This window comes from Montipora capricornis, chromosome 2 (genome assembly GCF_036669925.1).
Source record: "Montipora capricornis isolate CH-2021 chromosome 2, ASM3666992v2, whole genome shotgun sequence".
NCBI classification, from domain to species: Eukaryota; Metazoa; Cnidaria; class Anthozoa; order Scleractinia; family Acroporidae; genus Montipora; species Montipora capricornis.
Genome location: NC_090884.1, coordinates 10,337,257 through 10,357,256, shown reverse-complemented (window position 1 = coordinate 10,357,256; position 20,000 = coordinate 10,337,257). Strand labels below are relative to the sequence as shown.

Genomic DNA, 20,000 nt, shown 5'->3' with positions numbered 1-20,000 from the left:
TGTTGGCATAACTTTTACAACATTTGGTGGCTCCTAAAAGAGCCGTTGGTTTTGGCGGTAAACTCAGTGAGTTTACTTGCTGCTGGTATACTTGGTGACAGCTTTGGTTCCTTCACTAACAGCGTGTTTCGCCAGTTCACCGGGCAAAAGCAGCCTGATGGCGGTCTGGATCTCGCGAGAGCTGATAGTTGACTTCTTGTTGTAGTGAGCCAGGCGGGAAGCTTCGCCAGCGATGCGCTCGAAGATGTCGTTGACGAACGAGTTCATGATGCCCATGGCTTTGCTGGAGATACCAGTGTCAGGGTGAACTTGTTTCAACACCTTGTAGATGTAGATTGCATAGCTTTCCTTTCTCGTCTTTCGCCTTTTCTTGTCACCAGTGGCGGCCTTAGCCTTACCAGCTTTCTTCTCGCCTTTCTTTCCTGCAACTTTCGGTGCCATATTTCGCTCAATAGGGTTCGACTTGAATCGAATGATAACGCTATGTGAATGACTTGCTATTTATAATAAAACAAAGATGGGATCAATTAACATAAGGATCGAAATCGTCGATTTTTTATTGGTTCACAACTTCAGGTTGGCCAAAGGTCAACATAGTTCCGTTTTCATACAAAAGCACTTGTGAAATGAAAAACTGATTGGTGCTTTTCGATCCGACTGGAATATTGCCTTGCGTATAAATTTCCCTCTTGCTACCTATCGACATTTATTTCGCTAAGTGTTTGTAGACTCGAAGCTAACAGAAAAATGTCTGGTCGCGGTAAAGGAAAAGCAAAGGGCACCAAATCCAAGAGCCGCTCATCCCGAGCGGGACTTCAGTTCCCTGTCGGTCGTATCCATCGACTTCTCCGCAAAGGAAACTACGCTGAACGAGTTGGCGCCGGAGCTCCAGTGTACCTGGCCGCTGTGCTCGAATATCTCAGCGCCGAGATCCTCGAATTGGCGGGCAACGCTGCTCGCGACAACAAGAAAACCAGAATCATTCCTCGTCACCTTCAGCTCGCTGTCCGCAATGACGAGGAGTTGAATAAACTGCTTGCTGGTGTCACCATCGCGCAGGGAGGTGTGCTGCCAAACATTCAAGCTGTCCTTCTGCCCAAGAAAACCGAGAAGAAGGCAAAGGCTTAAGAAAGCTCACAAGAAGACTAAAACGGCTCTTTTAAGAGCCATCAATTGTTGACAAAGTCATGACCAACACATGTATGTCTTCCGAAATCATCCAATTCCCCGACACAATCCAAGGAAGTACTTCCATTTAAAAGACGCATTACAACTCTAAAATATAATTTTAAGAGACTCGTATTTGGAGAACTTGGTTCTTTCTCGGACAAAAGTAAAATATAATTCGATTATTGAAAGTGCTACACTTATATTTTCTGCGCTAAAAAAAAATATTGACAAGATAAATACGAGTTTACGCTGTTTGCAGTGACAAAACGCTGTCGTCTTAACATTGCAAATTTTGACTTTGCGCACTGAAAAATGCCCGCATATTGCACTATCAACGACATCGTTTAATTCTTAGCGATTAATCGAACCGCACGTTAATACACCCTGTGATTGACATCACTTTTATGCGTCTCGTGTGCTTGCTCAAACAAAAACCATTACATCTTATAACCAAGGTATGTTCAAAAGGGGACAACGGTTTTCCTTGAGGCTAATATCGTTCGCTTGAAGGGGATTTTTGCATTTCTTTGCACATAATTGTCATTGCACAGCCGAGCGGAACAAAACTTCTTTTTACACACCGCACACAATCAAATAAGCTGGGCGCATCTGTGGATTGCAAATTTCTCGGCTGGTTCACACTTGAATTTGCTCGCCGGAAAAAAAAGCGTATTTTGCTAACATCATATATATTTAAGCCGTCAAACACTCAACGACAGCGTTTGATTGTTAACGATTACTGAACTCCATGTCATTAATATCTCTGGAAAAAAAACCCAAAACGAAAAACGAAATATTATAAGATGTTTAGCATAATAAGAGGCTCTCTTCAAGTCTAGCCGCTTCAAGTTTAGGAGTTCACAGTACATTGGGAACAACTTCAGCCGTTTATTTAGTGCTGAGTTGATCTTTGAGAGTTTTGCGTAGGATATTTTTAGCCGTTAAATAACGCCTAAATATCCCGAGTATGTAAAGGCCTAATTTGTTCTTGTCTTTTAAGCCTGCGTGCGCTAGAAAAAGGAAGAGGGGAGGGAAATCGAAATCGGGCACGCGCGCGCGATGAGTTGTCTTTTTAAAATGCCTTCCTTGCAAAATTCGCCGTTCTCTAAACTTCGCCCTCAAACGAAGACATAACATCTTCCACCCAATGTATGTTCAAAAACGGACAATGGTTTTGTCTCTCGCTTAAGGGAACATGTTGCACTATGGCTGTTATTGTTGAGCCAAGCGAAACAAGCGGCTTGAAATTTTTCCAGAACCGCGCACAATCGAATAAACTGATCGCATCTATTGAAAATGAAACCGATAAGAAATAAACATCGATAAGTTTCTTAAGGGAAACGCACAAAAATGTCTCCTTCGAAGGTAAGTAAATATTTAAAAAAAGATAAAAGGAGCATTAGTAAACTAATATTCCTTTCCGGGATGCTGTCACTACAGAGAGGACCTTAATTAATGCAAACTTTGCAGAAGAGAAGAAGAGAAACGATATACTAAAAAACCAGATTCCAGCTGACATGGGGATAATGTTAAAGTGATATAATTTATTAGTCATGACTTTTGTAAGATTTGGTGGCTCCTAAAGGAGCCGTTTGTTTCTCAATGTGGCTTTAGTGTCATCTAACCGCCAAATCCGTACAGTGTGCGTCCCTGGCGTTTCAGAGCGTACACAACATCCATGGCTGTGACAGTCTTGCGCTTGGCGTGCTCCGTGTACGTTACCGCATCACGGATGACATTCTCAAGGAAAACCTTGAGAACACCTCGCGTTTCTTCGTAGATCAAACCAGAGATTCGCTTGACACCGCCTCGGCGAGCTAGACGACGAATTGCTGGCTTAGTGATACCTTGGATGTTATCACGAAGAATCTTTCGGTGACGCTTAGCGCCTCCTTTTCCAAGACCTTTGCCTCCTTTACCTCGACCAGACATCTTGATAGCGATTTGTAGAACGAGCGAATAATACCAGCAAGAAGTTTCTTTCTATTTATATGGACCAGTATGGCCTCTCAGAAAACAAATGTATCCTTATTTCTAATTGGATAAAAAGAACAATTACGCTAAAGGTACAAGGGTCAAATGCTCATCAGCGTTCGAAGCATTTCCGGAACATTCGACTATCAGCAATTTCTGTCAAGCAAAAATCACCAGCTCGGGTGAAAATGAGGTCTAACCGATCCGCTTAACTCATTTAAAACTTTTATTAAACGTTCTTAGAGCTATGATAATGAAAGAGTCTGCTATGTTATCGTATATAAACTTAGCTTGGAGTTAACAACGGATCGAACTTTGGTCGAAAAAATCTCCTATGATGTGGGCTCAACCAATCGAATTGCCTATTTTAAAACCAATCAGAATCAAGCGCGCCAGATATAAAATCATAGCTACAATTTCTTACTTTATCCTTCAACGTTTTCGTTCAAGAGAAGATGGCTCGTACCAAGCAAACCGCACGTAAATCAACCGGAGGAAAAGCTCCACGCAAGCAACTCGCTACCAAAGCGGCTCGCAAGAGCGCCCCCGCAACTGGAGGAGTCAAGAAACCTCATCGTTACAGGCCTGGAACAGTCGCTCTTCGTGAGATCCGTCGTTACCAGAAATCCACCGAGCTGTTGATCCGCAAGCTGCCCTTCCAGCGTCTTGTGCGTGAAATTGCTCAGGATTTCAAGACCGATCTGCGCTTCCAGAGCTCTGCTGTCATGGCTCTTCAAGAGGCAAGCGAAGCTTACCTTGTGGGTCTCTTTGAAGACACCAACTTGTGCGCCATCCACGCCAAGCGCGTCACCATCATGCCCAAGGATATTCAGCTGGCCCGTAGAATCCGTGGAGAGAGAGCATAAGTGACTTCCACCGTCCACAACACAAAACGGCTCTTTTAGGAGCCAACAAATCAATAAAAGCAATAACTAACATTCTTTACGAAACCTATCTATATGTCCAGTCAAATCTCTGTATCCCACTAACTGTCGGCTAACTATCGTTGCCCTTTGCTATTCCCGCAAAGAAAATTTGAAATTCAAACCAATTAATTAACCGCAGTACCAAAGCAAAATGTGAGGCTGCTGTCTTGCCGAAATCAACTCAAATTTACCCGATATTTAATTGAGTAAGGCCAGGAACCAGAGTTTTGAACTAGACTACGGAGAACAAGCCACTACAAAGTTTGAGCAACATCCAGTTGGACGCGGAGCGGAAATGCATGTTTCACAAATTGCCGCCTTCATTACAAGGCATAGCATATTGTGTAAGAAATACAAAAAGTGCACAATATGATCTAAATCATAAAAAGCCCAACGGTAATTTTCAAATTTCCTTTTACTATAAAATTACGAGAAGTTTAATCAAACCAATGTTATGCATGTTGAAAGGAAGAAAATTTGGCGCAAAAAATATGTAAATTAAAGCAAGGTCAAGAAATTAGAACTCTTATATCCTTACAATGTTGATGCCTCATAAATTTGATTTCTACATTCTGGCAATAAAAGTTAAAGGGAAATAAGTGATGGCCGGTCCGTTAAGTGCATTTGAAAGATAGAAAAATTAAAAAAGGGTGAACTCGATCGAAAAACGATCTGCAAAGAGATTCAGTGCTCCCCAAACAGAACAGAAGACGCGAAAGGAAAAGTCAAGTTGCACTTAAAGACACTAACAGTCATTGTGGTGAATTTAGCGAAAACTATAAACCGTCGAGAGTCTTGAATTCTGATATTCTAAGATGATTACCACAATAAGCGGGTGAAATAAAATTGGGTAATGATCAGCGTAAATGAATTCTTTGTAAGGCTCCGTTGCAACTGTACACGTGTTACAGTGCTCTGTTTGTCCAAATGAAAACAGCTGCGCTAGACAAGACAAAAACGAAAGTGGCCACACACACACACACACATAAAAAGATATATGCCAGAAGAGTCGCCACGACGACTTCAAGATGAAAAAACTAGATATTTGTTGATACTTAAATCTTAGAACAGATGACTCCACCGTTCACCACTTTGATCAATGGCGACCTACAAGGATTGTCTTTTTTGTGTCATTCTCAGCGGAAAAAGGACATTTAAAATGAGCTTGACTGTGCTATTTTATTACACCTACGCGTTGAATAGAAGTGACCCTTTCAAGTTAAAGTCTATAAAACGCAGTAACACGAATTGCAAAGAAACAAATTCACTCCAAAGGGGAAAAGGTCTTCATACGCTACCAAATCTAGAACAACAAAAGCTAAAAATCTCACTCTTCCCTTCAACAAAATCTCAAGTGTTGTCCATAAACATTTGGCCAAAGGGATAAACGTTAGAGTTACGCCGTTTCATTTATCAGGACTGAAATTTTAATGGCAGTTTTCTATAAAGAAGGCCGAGGTAATAAACACAACTTCGGTACACGCCAAGTTAAGGTATTGTGTCCACGGCGGTCCGCATATGGTGTATTTATTACGCGCGCGTTTGACAGAGAGCATTCGAGTGTTCGATTTGTTCGTAAATCTACAAGAAATTTCGAGATGTCTGATCCAGCACCAGCAGCAAAGTCCCCCAAAAAGAAGGTGGCTCCAAAGCCAAAAAAACCTGCTGATCATCCACCATACTTGGATATGATCAAGGCTGCCATTTCAGCTCTGAAAGAGCGAGGTGGTTCTTCGCGCGCCAAGCCATCGAGAAATACATCAAGAGCAACTACAAGGTTGGAGAAGTCGGCTCACACCTTAAGATGGCTTTGAAGAGAGGTGCTGCTAGCGGGAAGCTTCTGCACACAAAAGGTGTTGGCGCCTCGGGCTCGTTCAAGTTGCCCAAGGCAGAGAAGAAGGAGAAGAAACCAAAGAAGCCAGCTGCAAAGAAACCAGTCGCCAAAGCCAAGAAGCCTGCCGCAAAGAAGCCCGCCGCGAAGAAAGCAAAGAAATCTCCGAAAAAACCCGCCGCTAAAAAGCCTGCAGCCAAGAAAGCCGCAGCCAAAAAGCCAGCAGCCAAGAAAGCCGCAGCCAAGAAGCCTGCTGCCAAGAAAGCCGCAGCCAAGAAACCTGCTGCAAAGAAAGTGGCCAAAAAACCAGTGAAGAAACCCGCGGCTAAGAAGCCTGCCGCTAAAAAGTCATCTAAGAAGTGAGGAGCTTTGCTGTTCACTTCAATTACATAAAACGGCTCTTTTAGGAGCCACCAAATACATGAAAGCAATGACCAACAAATTAACTTGCTCGTTAACTGAAATAATTACGATGCCGTTTGAAATAATTCAAGGTTATTAATGTACTTCGGCCGGTTAGACTCAGTCTGAATGATTTCTCGGCCTCTTATTTCGAGGGGATATGGTTCTTCACAAACTTTGCAACAAAGACAACCTAGAAACACTACGGGAGGTTCCCTTGACGATCCGACCCCGAGGTGTGGATGAGTAGACTCCTACTAGTCGAATTCTGATGGACCTCATCCATAAGGTAGGGGGGGGGGGGGGGGGGGTTCGGTTTATAAATGGAACGTCCCTACTATTTCGAAGGGGGTTGATTTTCTCGACCAAAAGGTTTCACATAAATTTATACCATGGGTTAATCTTTCGCCACCACCTCTCCTACTTTGTCTATCAAATAGCAAATTCCATACCCAATCAATGTGTGAGTAGCCTACATGTAGGCAGCTCTACTGGCGTTAACACCATAAGAGGAGTTTTGAGACCACACAGAAAATTGGTGCAATGCCAGAGTATTTTTTTCTGTAGCGATGGAGGTTTTTGAAAGGATCTTTAATTCCAGAGCGAGTAAAGCAACTTTAAATTTCCAAACACCGCGAGTTGGTAAACTGTTCCATAACACTGCACTACTATACCTGAAACTGTTCTTAAGAAATTTGGTGTGGGGAAGCAGCAGGGCAAGTTTAACCTCAGTGTTGCAAAGAGAATAGCCAGTAATGGTGCTACGCTTGACAAATCTGCTTGCTCTTGGAGGCAGCCTTCCAGACAGAATTAAATTAAATTAAGGAAATCAAAAATAAAAACATGTTAAGATACAGGCAGAAGTGCATGAAAATCAAACCTTGACTGGGTGCAGATCAACTCCATACATTTCTAGCCACTCGATTTTATCAAGATACATAAACTCTGCCACTGATGGTACCATTGGTCTAAGATCAAAGAAAAACAAACATGTTCAAACAGTTTGTCGATTATCACGTAATGCCAGTATATCAAAGGTCATGAGAGTGTTTCAACACAGTATCCAACCAGCTACATGTATAAACAGTTTAAACCACAAGGCCACTGGCCAAGTGCTTATATTGTTTCAAGGCGTATTGGGTACCCTGATCAATCATGAAAAATAATAATTTTTTCATACAACTTCACATTAAAACAATAAATATTAAATTATACAGTGTTACATTCTTGTTATTATATGAAATTATACATATGCATAATTATTATTTTAATGGAATGCTGTACTTTATTAAGTCCAAACATATGCACATGATTTGATATAATATCCGCCCAATGATCAGTTGTAAAATTAATAAATTACTACCGACTTTAAGAAGAATATACGAATAATTCTGTTGGTAGAACGATCTAAATTCTTGAAAACTCAATTTGTTTTGATCTTGCAAATGTGACAAGACTGACGTACATGTAAAGCACAGACCCAATAAAAAAAGGGCCTTTATCTTACCCAAGCTTCTCGTGAGTATGGTAGACTCCAGCGATGACAAGAAAAATAAACCACAGACTCAAAACCAGTTCTAACAATGAAAACAATGAATATCTCAGTAATCATGAGGGTATGTTTTAAATAAAAAATGTCAAAGTGCTTCAAGGAGGAGAAAACTGCCTTTTGTGGTAGTCATAATAATAAGATTTATTTAATTATACAGCTGTAGTTGTTGTTTTTTAAATTGGACAACAGAGTAAAAAATATCTCAACTATTTTGTCCAGGAGTGTAGATCATAAAAAAAGGGCAGCAGGCAATCACACTACATTTAAGGCGCACACAGAAAATTGGTGCAATGCCAGAGTGCTTTTTTTCTGTACCGAAAAATGGAAAGTGCCCAATATCCAAGTGAGTTGGTAAACTGTTCCGTTTTTAATTGGACAACAGAGTCAAAAATATCGCAACAATTTTGTCCAGGACTGTAGATCATAAAAAGGTGAAGCAGGCAATCACAACTCCTGTATACTTGGGCAGGTACAAGGTCACAAGTCACTGTCCCACCAACACTGAACCAACCTTGAACGCAAAAGCTAGTACCTTAGGACTAAACATCCTTTTTAGCCACAGTGTTAACATTTTTAGGTTAGACCTACATGTAGTACTGAAAATTATGGACAATGTAAATACTCACTTAGCGGTAAAGAATAAAACAAGGATTTCTCCGACAAGATGTGCTAAAATGTGCATGTATGGCAAGCCGTAGTATGTAGTATTTGATTGGCTGGGGAGTAATGGCTGCATGTGTCACCAATTGGTTCAAATAAAGGGAGGTGGGAAAAAATGCACATGTTGATCAGATGTGCAAGCAAAAACGAACAGTTGGCACCAATCAGTGACACACAAAGTTTTAAGGTTTATTGCATGACTAAATGGTTTATCTAGCTAAAATTAAAGGAGAACATGGTCAATGTAACAATAAGTATTAAACAATAATGTTACCTGGTTAGGAAGAAACCTAAATTCAGACACACAACCCAGAGTATGTTCCTTAGGATCACATTCTCCAAGCTCCACTGGAAAAAGAAAAAACGTAAGTTAAATTCTCTGGGAACAAAAAGAACTGTTGTTTACACATAATGTTAGATTGTGGATTACAATGTGGATTTTGTGAGAGGGCAAAATAAATTTCCTTTAGCAGTTTTCTTGGGTGGAACCATTGTGGGATTGCTTGGCCAATTTTATGACAGAACAGAAAGAACATGATACTATACGACATTGTGTATGTTACAGGTTGAATTAAAATTCAGGTTAATTATAATTTCAACCTAGATTGATTTTTTCAGCCGAGGTCAAATTTTTTCAACCTAGGGTTATTATGAACAGTCTAAAAAAAGTGGGATGTAATTACAAAATGGGGCCTGGATTTTTAGTGGGGATAAAAAGGAAAATAATAATGAAAACACCCTCCTTCATCTTTCCCTTGCCTTCCATTATTCTCCAACTTACCATCTCTCCCTGTCCTTCCCTTTTTCCTTACTGTCCTTACATTACTACTAACAGACTGTGCCACTTACTGTATTTATTCACTTATAAGACACACCATTTTTTTACGAGAAAATATGCTTATTCGATCAAAATCTGCTAACAACACGGGGTGCGTCTTGTAGCAGAGTATTTTCGTGCAACAAAATATAACTTTTCCAAATTTCCCTAATAATTAATGCTAAACTGAAATAAGTATGTAAATAAATACTAGTAAATGAAGAAACAAAAGACAAACAACGTTGATCATTGACTTTATCTGATTTGTTGGTTCTAAAAAGAACTGGGGTGGCTCTGAAAAGAACCGTTTGTTTGAAAGCTCGGCTGAGCTCAGCTACTTGTCATCCTCAGCATCGTTGTCTGTCTCAAACTCATTGTCAATCGGCTCTTCTGCATCTTCTGCTTCTTCTTCCTCGTCGTCCCAAACCACATCATCTTCAGTTCTATCGAGAGCATTGCTGATGCCACAGGACTTGAAAGATCTCATATTCGCAAGCAATTTCACGATTGCTGTTCACGGCTTCCGCTTCTGCTACGACCTTCAACTTGAAGTTTAGATCATAGGAATTACGACAAGTGCTTGGCATAATTACTGAAAATTTACGGACACTGAACGAATGCTGAAAGATTAAGATGAGTTTTGCAACTGATGAATGAAAGATCTATCAGATGAGTATTGTTTATAAACGTGAAAACAGATCAATTGGTATTCATAACTTAAAACACTGTTTCCTGAGAAGGATGGCTTGAGTGAATTAGAAAGTGTGACTTTTATGCTATAATTTGTCCATGTGTGACTGTAATGTGTGACCATTTGTAATGTGCGACTTTTTCGCTTTTATTTTGAGAATGAAAGCACCGTAATTAGTAACTTTTGGAAGCAAATTGTTGTAAGTACAGCAAACATGGTCAACAAAATTTCCCGTACTTCTGGGTGTGCTTTATAACAGGGTATTTAGGTGAAATTTTCATTTTGCTTACTTGTCACAATCGTCTTCGAAAGTTTGGGGTGTGTTTTACATGTATAACCGAGTGCGCCTTATAAGTGAATAAATACAAATAAAATAATAAATATGAATAAAATTTCAGCTCATCCACACAGTAATACACTGTATAAAGCTGTCAATGGAACTTTATGAAGAAGTTAAAGGGTGGCTCAATTTATCTGAAGAAGAATAACAATGCTCTGGGTCTCCAGTGCAACAAAAGCAAAAATTGTTTGCAAGAGGTAGGTTCTTGATTCTTTCCCCCTTTTCGTCAAATACTGTACGAAGTTTATTTACGTCGTTATGCAACATACACCAGGAACAAGGCATCATTTCTAGTCATGATAACAAACTGATTTTCCCCGCAAACACAACATTTGCACTGTGAAAAAAGGATGGTGTTACGGGCAAATAGAACAACAAAAGATGACCTTAATTTTCAGTTTAATCAAACAAAAGAACTCATCACCAAACCACGGGTGACATCATCATCTTGGAGAAATGGCCCGTAAACAAACATAACCAAGTAGGATTGTAAAACTATTGTGTCCCATACCAAATGCTAACCATCGAAGTGACTTGTGTCTTTGTTGCATCATTTCCAAGTCCAACGCAAAAAGAAACTATTGTCATATCCCCTTGCCACGCTATCTCATTGTGTTATATGTACGTGCTGCTTAAATGTCCGAACTTTCGAGGTTTCTTTACCTGAAAAGTCATATGACACTACAGGCTGCTTTCATCTCTAGCCGTTTAGCCTATTGTAATGGAGTTTTGTATGGCATTCCTAACTCGCAAATAGTTAAATTGCAACGTATGCAGAAATTTTGCGGCTAGACTTGTAGTGAACTTAAGAAAGTACTCGCATATTTCTCCCGCGCTGTATGAACTTCATTGGTTACCAATACAACATCGTGTTCAATCTAAAAGTCTTAATTTTAACATTTAAAGCTATTCATGGATTGGCGCCCAAGTATATCATAGAATTAACTAATATTAAGCCTAGATGTATATACAATCTTACATAAAATCAAAGTTTATTGCTAGACCCTTCTAAAGGAAAAATGCTTGTCACTTTATGTGATAGATCTTTCTCTGCAGCCGCTCCATATTTATGGAATAGTTTGCCGGCTGAATTACGGTACACGATATTCAGTCATAAGCTATTTTTAAATGTAAGCTGAAAACTTACTTATTTTGTGTAGCTTTTAAAGCATATCCTGCTTGATATTCACTCTTATTAGTATTGCTAATTAAGTTTATTATTATAAATATTCTATTTTATTAATTAATATATATGTACGGTAAATAGTTTTACTAATTTGAATTTTATTGTAGTATTTTAAGTTATAAAGCATTGTTGATCAGTGAATGTAAATAGTGCTCTAGATAGAAGTTATTAAATTATTATTATTATAATTATGATGATGATGATGATGATTATTATTATTATTTTTATTATCGTCAATAAACAATGTCCTTCTGAAAAGCTCTGAGAAAGAAAAGTAGGATTGGTTATTATGCACAGTATACCTAATCCCATTTAAAATCATTTCCTAGACTTAAAAACCATTGGAGTTTTATAAAATACTCATGAAAAATTTAAGCAACACTAAGTTCATCCACTCACCTCTAAGACCAACGTACTTACCAATATATTACATGTACTTGCTAACAATTGATAAGTTTTTGCCGATGTTTAAATAAATAAAATAAAATTGAAATTAAATTAACCTGAATACTTTAATTTTAACTGTAACAAGTACTGTTTTCAATAGGAATTTTATGTACCAGTCAAAGTGAAGCTTCAACAACCCCCCCCCCCCCCCCGTCTCCCACCGGGCATTTGAATTTTTTGAAATTTTTTGTTCAAATGCCCCCTTCCCTGGGCCAAAAAGCTGTTCAAATGCCTTATCATAGGTCCATTTCACATGATCAAATGCCCCCACCCTCGGGAAAATTACCAGGTTTTAATAAACTGAATGCATTGGTTTTACGGAGTTTCATGCAATGACACTTAAATACATTCCATACATTCATTCCATTATTTATACACCTACATGTCAATTGTCGCAAATGTATTAAAATATTCATAAATACACCGGGTCGGTCAAAGCAATTGACCTCTCGTCGGTATTGTATTGAATTATTGTTTATATTAATTTAATATATTTATATATTCAAAGATAATATAAATTGGTTCTTAATACCTTCAAATACGGAACAAAGTATGTGTAGGCCTTTGCTTTTCAACCAATCAGCTACGAATGCGGAATCTTTACCTTCGAATGCATCTAAGTTTGTCTCCGCCATCATTAACCCACGTGGAAAAGTAACATGAAATCGAGGCTAGCGATCAAATTCCCCACCCCCTATGAGTGGTGATCAAATGCCCCGCCCCCGGGAAGACTAAGATGACCAAATTCCCTGCCCCCGGGCAGGAAAAGGAGTCAAATGCCCGGGGTATGCCGGAGAAGGGGGATGTCGAAGCTTTAATTTGACTGGTTCATTAGTAGGCGGCAAAAACCTAAGGAGCCAAAGTTGGTGGGAATACCCGTTGGTGGTGCAGAGTAATTATTATAACGATGGCTGGGTATAGTATTTTGCGGTCCATTTACCTGGCTAACTCCTGAGACCCCTTTGCTACCCTCCCGCATGAATATTCTTGAGGCTATCGCTCAATGTGCTTTTCTTCGCCCGTGCGATACAAACTCACAATTCCTCTTATGATACCCATGTCCGACTCTGGTTATGAGCGGCATACAACTGCTTCGACAGCTAAAAACATGATGTGAGCAAAAAGCAAACTGAAAGCTGAACAGACTCGAGGCAATCTGGTCAATTAAATGTCTTGTCTGGTCTTATCTCCCCGTCAATTTGCTTTGAAAACTGACCCATCTCGGCCTAAAAGCGCTTTCTGTTCAAAGATGCGTCTTTTCGCGGCTACCCGTGATGCATTTTGCCAAGTTTTAACGACAATTTGAACGTATCAACACTAATTTACTTTTCTTCCTTCCGGTCCTCTTTTTCTTGATTTAAAATAGAAGGCCAAAACTGTAAAAAGGAGGTAGCTTCAAAGACGAGTAACATAATTTGGTCAAGGCCCTTACCCAGGCAGGTGGGGGGAGGGGAGGGGGAGGAGGCCCTTGTCCCTTAAATATTTGCTCGTGTTCCCTTGTTGAATGTTCTATTATGTCGTGCTTGTGTTTCATTGGCTCTGAAAAGCCCCTACGGGGAGTGGTCAATTGAGTATGTATGTAAACTTGTTGCCAGCTTTTTGATACCTAAAATTGTTTTGTTCCCTTGTTTCCTAAAATATTTCAACATTGTTCCGCCTTTCCCCAGTTCAAATCATCCATGTTCTTTTCTTCACCCAAACCCATGGGAGGACATCACTTGTATATCTTTTTTACCATTCATCGTTTTGCGGCTTCCGTCTTTTGCACAGAGTATTTGGCCTTTTGACTGTAGAAAAGGACTGAAATGTTGATCCTGTTAAATCAATGAATGAAGAAATAGATGAAAGGGAGAAGTGATCCTCGTACTTACCTGGACAATTTAACAGACAGTCTCTGTAATTTTGTGCCTTTGGTATTACAGGAAATAAGTTTATACAATAGCCATTCTCTCCAACTTTATTCTGCCGCACCTGTGAGGGCACATCTTCTGTCTTGGAAGGTAAAAAACCCAAAATTGCACATCATGAATACTTTTCATCGTTTTGAACTTCCACATGTAAAAAACCTTTAAAGTGGTACTACGACCAAAGGAAATTTTTTTTTTCCTTTGGATTTCAAAACTATGTTAACTAAACACTAACTCACCCAAGTTTTAAGTTCTGATTTTAACAAGACACCTGTTTATTTTAGCTGGAATTTTCTTATCTATTGGTCCGCCATTACCAACTTTAAAATCTTGAGAGAGCTGGGTCGAGGAGAAAATGACGTCAAACTCTCACTAGTTTAAGGATGCAATGCGTGTGTACGCGGCCTAATTAATATGCAGCACGGGAGTTTCGGGCTTTCAAACTTTTCAACCCGTGTTTTGCATATATAATAAATTGCGTTTACACGCTGAAATTTTAAGCTAGTGAGTAAATGACGTCATTTTCTCTAGATCCAACCCTCTGAGGTCCAATCGGCCAGTTTTGAACGTGAGTAATGGCGGACCATAAAATCCAAAACTTACACTCAAAATAAACAGCCTTTGGATAAAACTCAAAGCTCAAAATTTTGCCAGTTAGGTGTTAAGCGAACACGCTTTCAAAATCTGAAGAAAAAAAGGAAATGATTTTTTGATCATAGTACCACTTTAAATTTCTCTCCATCTTGCATTGGTTACCCATGATGCACTCAAGAGCGTGAAGTCGTCCGGATAGTTACAACGAACGTCTTCATCCATAACCCGCAGTTCAAATATGTACATTTAATTGGTACTAAGAAAACACGTGGATATCGGGTAAAAAACCGAGTGTTTCATTGCAGAAGTCGTACCTACGACCTCCCCGATTTCCAGTTCGTAAGCCGGACTTCACTGAACCATTGCAGTCTCGAGCACAAGGCCAATCAACTTGATTAATTCATCGAGGTCTTGCATTAACTTATCTATTCTACTAGGATTCCCGCAACTTATCTATTCTACTAGGATTCCCGCAAAAAGTCATTCAGTTGCAGGAGTCGAGCCGACGACCTTCTGAAGGCCCACCACTGAGCTATAAGAGAATGGTAAAAGCTTGACCATCACACTATCCTCGTCTGATTAATAAATTTGTCCAACTGTTGGTAAATCATTGCACCGGCATCGCAGGGGGGTCATGGGTTCGAATCCCGTTAGAGCCACCTGAATTTTTCAGGTGTTTATAATTAGAGACAATTGCTTAATTTGTCCAGATACGGTTCCCTCCTACAAGAGTTCTCTTTTCCTGTGCATCCGCTGGGCTGACGAACACAGGAAAAAAAGACTTCTGCCATGGGTCGAAACTCACTGTGTTGAGCATGCGCGGCGGTTACTCAGCAACCGAACCGTCACGTGATACTTCATGTTAAGTGGGCTAACTTAATAACAGCGGAATAGACCAATTTCGATATATCAAAATTCAGTCCAAAACAAAAGGCATCACCTCGAGGCTCTGGGGAATAAACTCATACAAATCCTTATATTTATTCCCCAGAGCCTCGAGATGATGTCTTTTGTTTTAGACTGAATTTTAATATATCGAAATTGGGCTATTACTGTAAAGGAATGCACGAGACACAGAGGTTTGAACAGTGCAGTCCAACGTTGTGGGCGGCGGTTGGATCAAAGCGAGTTTCGACGCATGGCAACTGCCTCTTTTTCCGTACAACGCAAAAATAAAAGAGAGACCTCAGCTAGCAGGAACAGATAAGTGCGAGGATCGTTTCTTTCTTTTCTCTAGAACCCCCACTTCAAATGTAAACACATACTTGAAATTATCTTTTACCTGACGTTTCGTATTCTTCTGCAATTGGAGTTTAAATATACAGGATCACTAACTTACTAACTATTAACTGTTAAGCAACAAAAGAGGAGACAAATTACTTAATAGTTAATAAGTTAGTGATCCTGTATATTTAAACTCCAATTTTGTATTAACCGTCACTTCTGAAGATGTATGCAGAAGCATACGAAACGTCAAGTAAAAGATAATTTCAAGTATGCGTTTATGTCGGATGTTTGTCACCGCTGTTTGTGTGTTATTTCAAATGTAAGCATTTCCTTAAAATTTACTTAGTAGCTCCATCCGTTACTAGGAAGGCTGTCCAATTAACTGTGGATTTTTCTACGGCGGAAAACCATGTTTAGTTGTAATTCCTTTCTGACACAACTGTAACTGGCAACAGGGGGTTTTAAGGAATTTAATTTTCTGTTTATTATTACCTTCGCTTTGGTTGAATTCAATTCTGCTTCAGTTTAAATTACACGTATAGTGGTCTTTAGTCTATTTGTACTGCGTAATAGAATAAAATTTAAAAGCTGGGAGGATCATCGCAGTTAGTTTTTATTGTACTTTTTATTTATTTTTTATTAACTTTGCCAGTGAAGCTGGCAGAGCGCCACAACATGCGGCAATTACTGTGGCCCCTTTTTTACCCTCCCAACGATGATACCCAACAGAAGACAGACCACAACATCGGGAACTACATGCCCTACTCTTAAAGACAAGTGTGTGGGTCCTTTTTACGTCAAACAGGATTATGAACATTGAAGGGTTGTGAGACGGGACCTCCGGCTTATCGTCCTTATCCGAGAAGACTAGAAAAGTCTAACCGTTTGCAGATGTAGTTGTTACAAATGCAGCACTGAAGTCTTTCTCCTCAGTTATTTTAAGACCCTGAGTGTTGGTCCGGCCGGAGTTGAACTCACGACTTCCCGCGTGACAGTCCGGTGCTCAACCGAGCCACCGGTGCGCGGCTGAGCAATTTCGGCAGTGGCAAAGGACTAAGCCCGAAAAAATCCAAGCTCTCAGACGGGATTCGAACCCATGACCACGCGATTGCGCTGCCCTTGTTTTACCGACAGAGCTGTCAAGCGTTGGGAGCTCAGCTCCTTGTATCGAATTGCGCGTGCGTCTAATTACGTAAGTGCAACTGGTCGCTTCTGTGCCATGTTTCTTTTGAAATGTAACTTTTTATATTCTTCAGATGAAGTGACGGTGAACAAGATTGATAACTTAGTGTAATCTCGCTATAAACAAACTACCGCGAGCTTAACATCTTCTGTTCCCACGGCTTGCTCCCGTCTGACCTTGTAGCTCAGTCGGTGGAGCAGCGGTGACCTAACCCGAGGGTTGTGGGTTCAATTCCCACCCTCGTCAGAGTTTTTCTGTCCTTGTGTGGGCCCATTTCCACTAGTAGGGCTAACGCTCACATGGTTCATATGGGGTAGAAACCTAGCACTTCACATTACACTCTAATCAGTAAAGTCTATTTACATTTTTTACAATTTGGGCGATTTTTAAATCTGGAACTTAGTTATCTGTTCGATACCAGGGAGCCAAGGTGAAAGACACAAAGCAAAACTCTCTTAATAAGGGAGGGGGTTTCGGGGAGATAATCTGCTGGTTCAATTTTCCCTTCCAGGGCCGTTTTCCGCTATCGCTATCGAGCTGAAACGTGCCGTACGTTTTCAATAAAAGCATAAAGGTTTTTGATCAAGGAGCTACAGTTTATCAAGGCTACAAAAGTCTAGTTGCCACCGCAACGAAGCGTCTGACAGAATGCTTGAAATCTTTCCTCTGAATACGGTCTACGTTCACTTGTTGGCTTGAACCAAATCGGTATCCCCGCCGAGAAAAAGGGGTGGGATTTATATTTAAGTTGTTTTAAAATACATTGCGAGGCAGATGCACTTACACCGTTGCGTATCATATGACATCAACTTTGATATGCGCAGAGCTTGGAATTTGAGAGATCACGAATTATGTTCTGCAAGTATAGTGTTTTAAGAAAGCGTGCTAACGGTTGTTCTCGTCTTAGAAATTTAACGGCCGGGAAACGATTTTCTTTCAGCATGAAAAAGGATTCAGGGGTTGATGGGGGAAAATCTGATATAATCGTGTTGGTATAACTTTTACAAGATTTGGTGGCTCCTAAAGGAGCCGTTGGTTTTGGCGGTAAACTTGGTGAGTTTACTTGCTGCTTGTGTACTTGGTGACAGCTTTGGTTCCTTCACTAACAGCGTGTTTCGCAAGTTCACCGGGCAAAAGCAGCCTGATGGCGGTCTGGATCTCGCGAGAGCTGATAGTTGACTTCTTGTTGTAGTGAGCCAGGCGGGAAGCTTCGCCAGCGATGCGCTCGAAGATGTCGTTGACGAACGAGTTCATGATGCCCATGGCTTTGCTGGAGATACCAGTGTCAGGGTGAACTTGTTTCAACACCTTGTAGATGTAGATTGCGTAGCTTTCCTTTCTCGTCTTTCGCCTTTTCTTGTCACCAGTGGCGGCCTTAGCCTTACCAGCTTTCTTCTCACCTTTCTTTCCTGCAACTTTCGGTGCCATTTCCGCTCTGTAGGGTTCAACTTCAATCGAATGATAACGCTATACGAATGACTTGCTATTTATAACAAAATATGGTAGGATCAATTAACGTAAGGATCGAAATCGTCGATTTTTTATTGGTTCACAACTTCAGGTTGGCCAAAGGTCAACAAAGTTCCGTTTTCAAACAAAAGCACATGTGATATGAAAAGTTGATTGGTGCGTTTCGATCCGACCGAAGTATTGTCTTGCGTATAAATTTCCCCGTTGTTACCTATCGATATTTATTTCGCAAAGTGTTCGACTGCTCGTAAACTCGAAGCTAACAGAAAAATGTCTGGTCGCGGTAAAGGAAAAGCAAAGGGCACCAAATCCAAGAGCCGCTCATCCCGAGCGGGACTTCAGTTCCCTGTCGGTCGTATCCATCGACTTCTCCGCAAAGGAAACTACGCTGAACGAGTTGGCGCCGGAGCTCCAGTGTACCTGGCCGCTGTGCTCGAATATCTCAGCGCCGAGATCCTCGAACTGGCGGGCAACGCTGCTCGCGACAACAAGAAAACCAGAATCATTCCCCGTCACCTTCAGCTCGCTGTCCGCAATGACGAGGAGTTGAATAAACTACTTGCTGGTGTCACCATCGCGCAGGGAGGTGTGCTGCCAAACATTCAAGCTGTCCTTCTGCCCAAGAAAACCGAGAAGAAGGCAAAGGCTTAAGGAAGCGCGCAAGAAGACAAAAAACGGCTCTTTTAGGAGCCACCAAATATTGATAAAGTCGTCACCAACACGTTCAAAAGATGCATTACTAGTCTCAAATTCAATTTTAATAAGAGTCTCGTTTTTGACGTAGATTTTGGCTCTTTCTCATACATTAATAAGAGAAACTTCAATTATTAAATGTGGCACAATTATATTCTGCTCCAAAAAAGTTCTTGACAAGAAAGACACGCGTTTCTGCTTTTTGCAGTAACATTCGATTGCAAATTTCTCAGCTCCTTTACATTTGAATTTGCGCGCCGAAAAAACGTTCAACGATATCCTTTAATTCTTAACGATTAATCGAACTGCATTGTTCATGGCTGTCAGTGCATAGCCAAGCAAAACAATAAGTTTTTTGCATAAATTCAACCGCATACAATCGAGTAAACTGAGCGTATCTGTTGGAAATGAGTCCGAAATAAAGCCTGGTTCACATTTGTGCGATACGCATGAGATAAATCGTGTGGGAACGGCCGTAAAATAAGCACAAAAAAAGAAAAGGAAATTTTTCTTTCCTTGTGCTCGTGCTTATCTCACGCTTGTGCTTATTTCAGAACTGGGATCGGCGTGAGTTAAAGTAAGCACAAGCTCAACGATTCGCACGCCATCTTGAATCTCACTACATCTACGCTTGCATATGCCAAGTTTTCCTTGGCTTAATTCTTTCACTGTGTGAACGTCGCTAAACTCATCCCCGGCTGTGCTTATCACACAAGTGGGAACCGGGCTTAAGTGCCTATTCGGAGGAGTGCGTTACGACTTCTTCCGAAGTAAAAGAAAAAAAAACAAAAGAAGCAATAGTAAACCAAAAGTCCCAAAACTGCCGGTGCAAGAGTAAGAGGAGCTTTGTGCAATTAATTAGGGAAAGGGAATAAGAGAAAAATATCAAATATCGATAAAGCCACCGAAATCATTCCCGAACACAATCCT

The 20,000-nt window shown here is 40.4% G+C and overlaps 4 protein-coding genes, 1 long non-coding RNA gene and 1 pseudogene across 8 annotated transcripts in view; 2 read left to right on the top strand and 4 right to left on the bottom strand.

Annotated features, from left to right (window-relative positions):
* Window positions 1-457, bottom strand: part of LOC138038805 (histone H2B, gonadal) — a 1,492-nt gene extending 1,035 nt beyond the window's left edge. Inside the window, exon 1 of the mRNA XM_068884863.1 lies at window positions 1-457. This exon is cut by the window's left edge and continues 1,035 nt beyond it. Coding sequence (XP_068740964.1) covers window positions 73-441 — 369 coding nt within the window. The 5' untranslated portion in view covers window positions 442-457 and the 3' untranslated portion in view covers window positions 1-72.
* LOC138038802 (histone H3) overlaps window positions 1-4,066 on the top strand; it is a 4,335-nt gene extending 269 nt beyond the window's left edge. Inside the window, exon 2 of the mRNA XM_068884860.1 lies at window positions 3,595-4,066. Within this exon, the coding sequence (XP_068740961.1) occupies window positions 3,600-4,010 (411 nt within the window). The 5' untranslated portion in view covers window positions 3,595-3,599 and the 3' untranslated portion in view covers window positions 4,011-4,066. The remainder of the gene's footprint in view (window positions 1-3,594) is intronic.
* The window catches only part of LOC138038810 (uncharacterized), a 15,130-nt gene extending 2,473 nt beyond the window's left edge, over window positions 1-12,657 (bottom strand). The window contains exons 1-4 of one of the 2 annotated variants that reach the window (XR_011130305.1): window positions 12,529-12,657; window positions 8,790-8,863; window positions 7,811-7,880; window positions 7,184-7,271 (exon numbers count right to left, since the gene is read on the bottom strand). This is a non-coding gene — a long non-coding RNA (uncharacterized lncRNA). Of the gene's footprint in view, window positions 1-7,183; window positions 7,272-7,810; window positions 7,881-8,789; window positions 8,864-10,749; window positions 10,826-12,528 lie in introns of those variants that run through there. The other variant, XR_011130306.1, reaches the window with a different exon arrangement.
* LOC138038799 (uncharacterized) overlaps window positions 1-20,000 on the bottom strand; it is a 212,930-nt gene that overhangs the window by 4,458 nt on the left and 188,472 nt on the right. The gene's annotated exons all lie outside the window — the stretch shown is intronic.
* On the top strand, window positions 5,641-6,426 carry LOC138038797 (histone H1-delta-like; annotated as a pseudogene).
* On the bottom strand, window positions 17,664-19,430 carry LOC138038808 (histone H2B, gonadal). The gene has a single exon (XM_068884866.1). It carries the CDS (start codon window positions 18,333-18,335, stop codon window positions 17,967-17,969), a length of 369 nt encoding a protein of 122 aa, XP_068740967.1. The 5' UTR covers window positions 18,336-19,430; the 3' UTR covers window positions 17,664-17,966.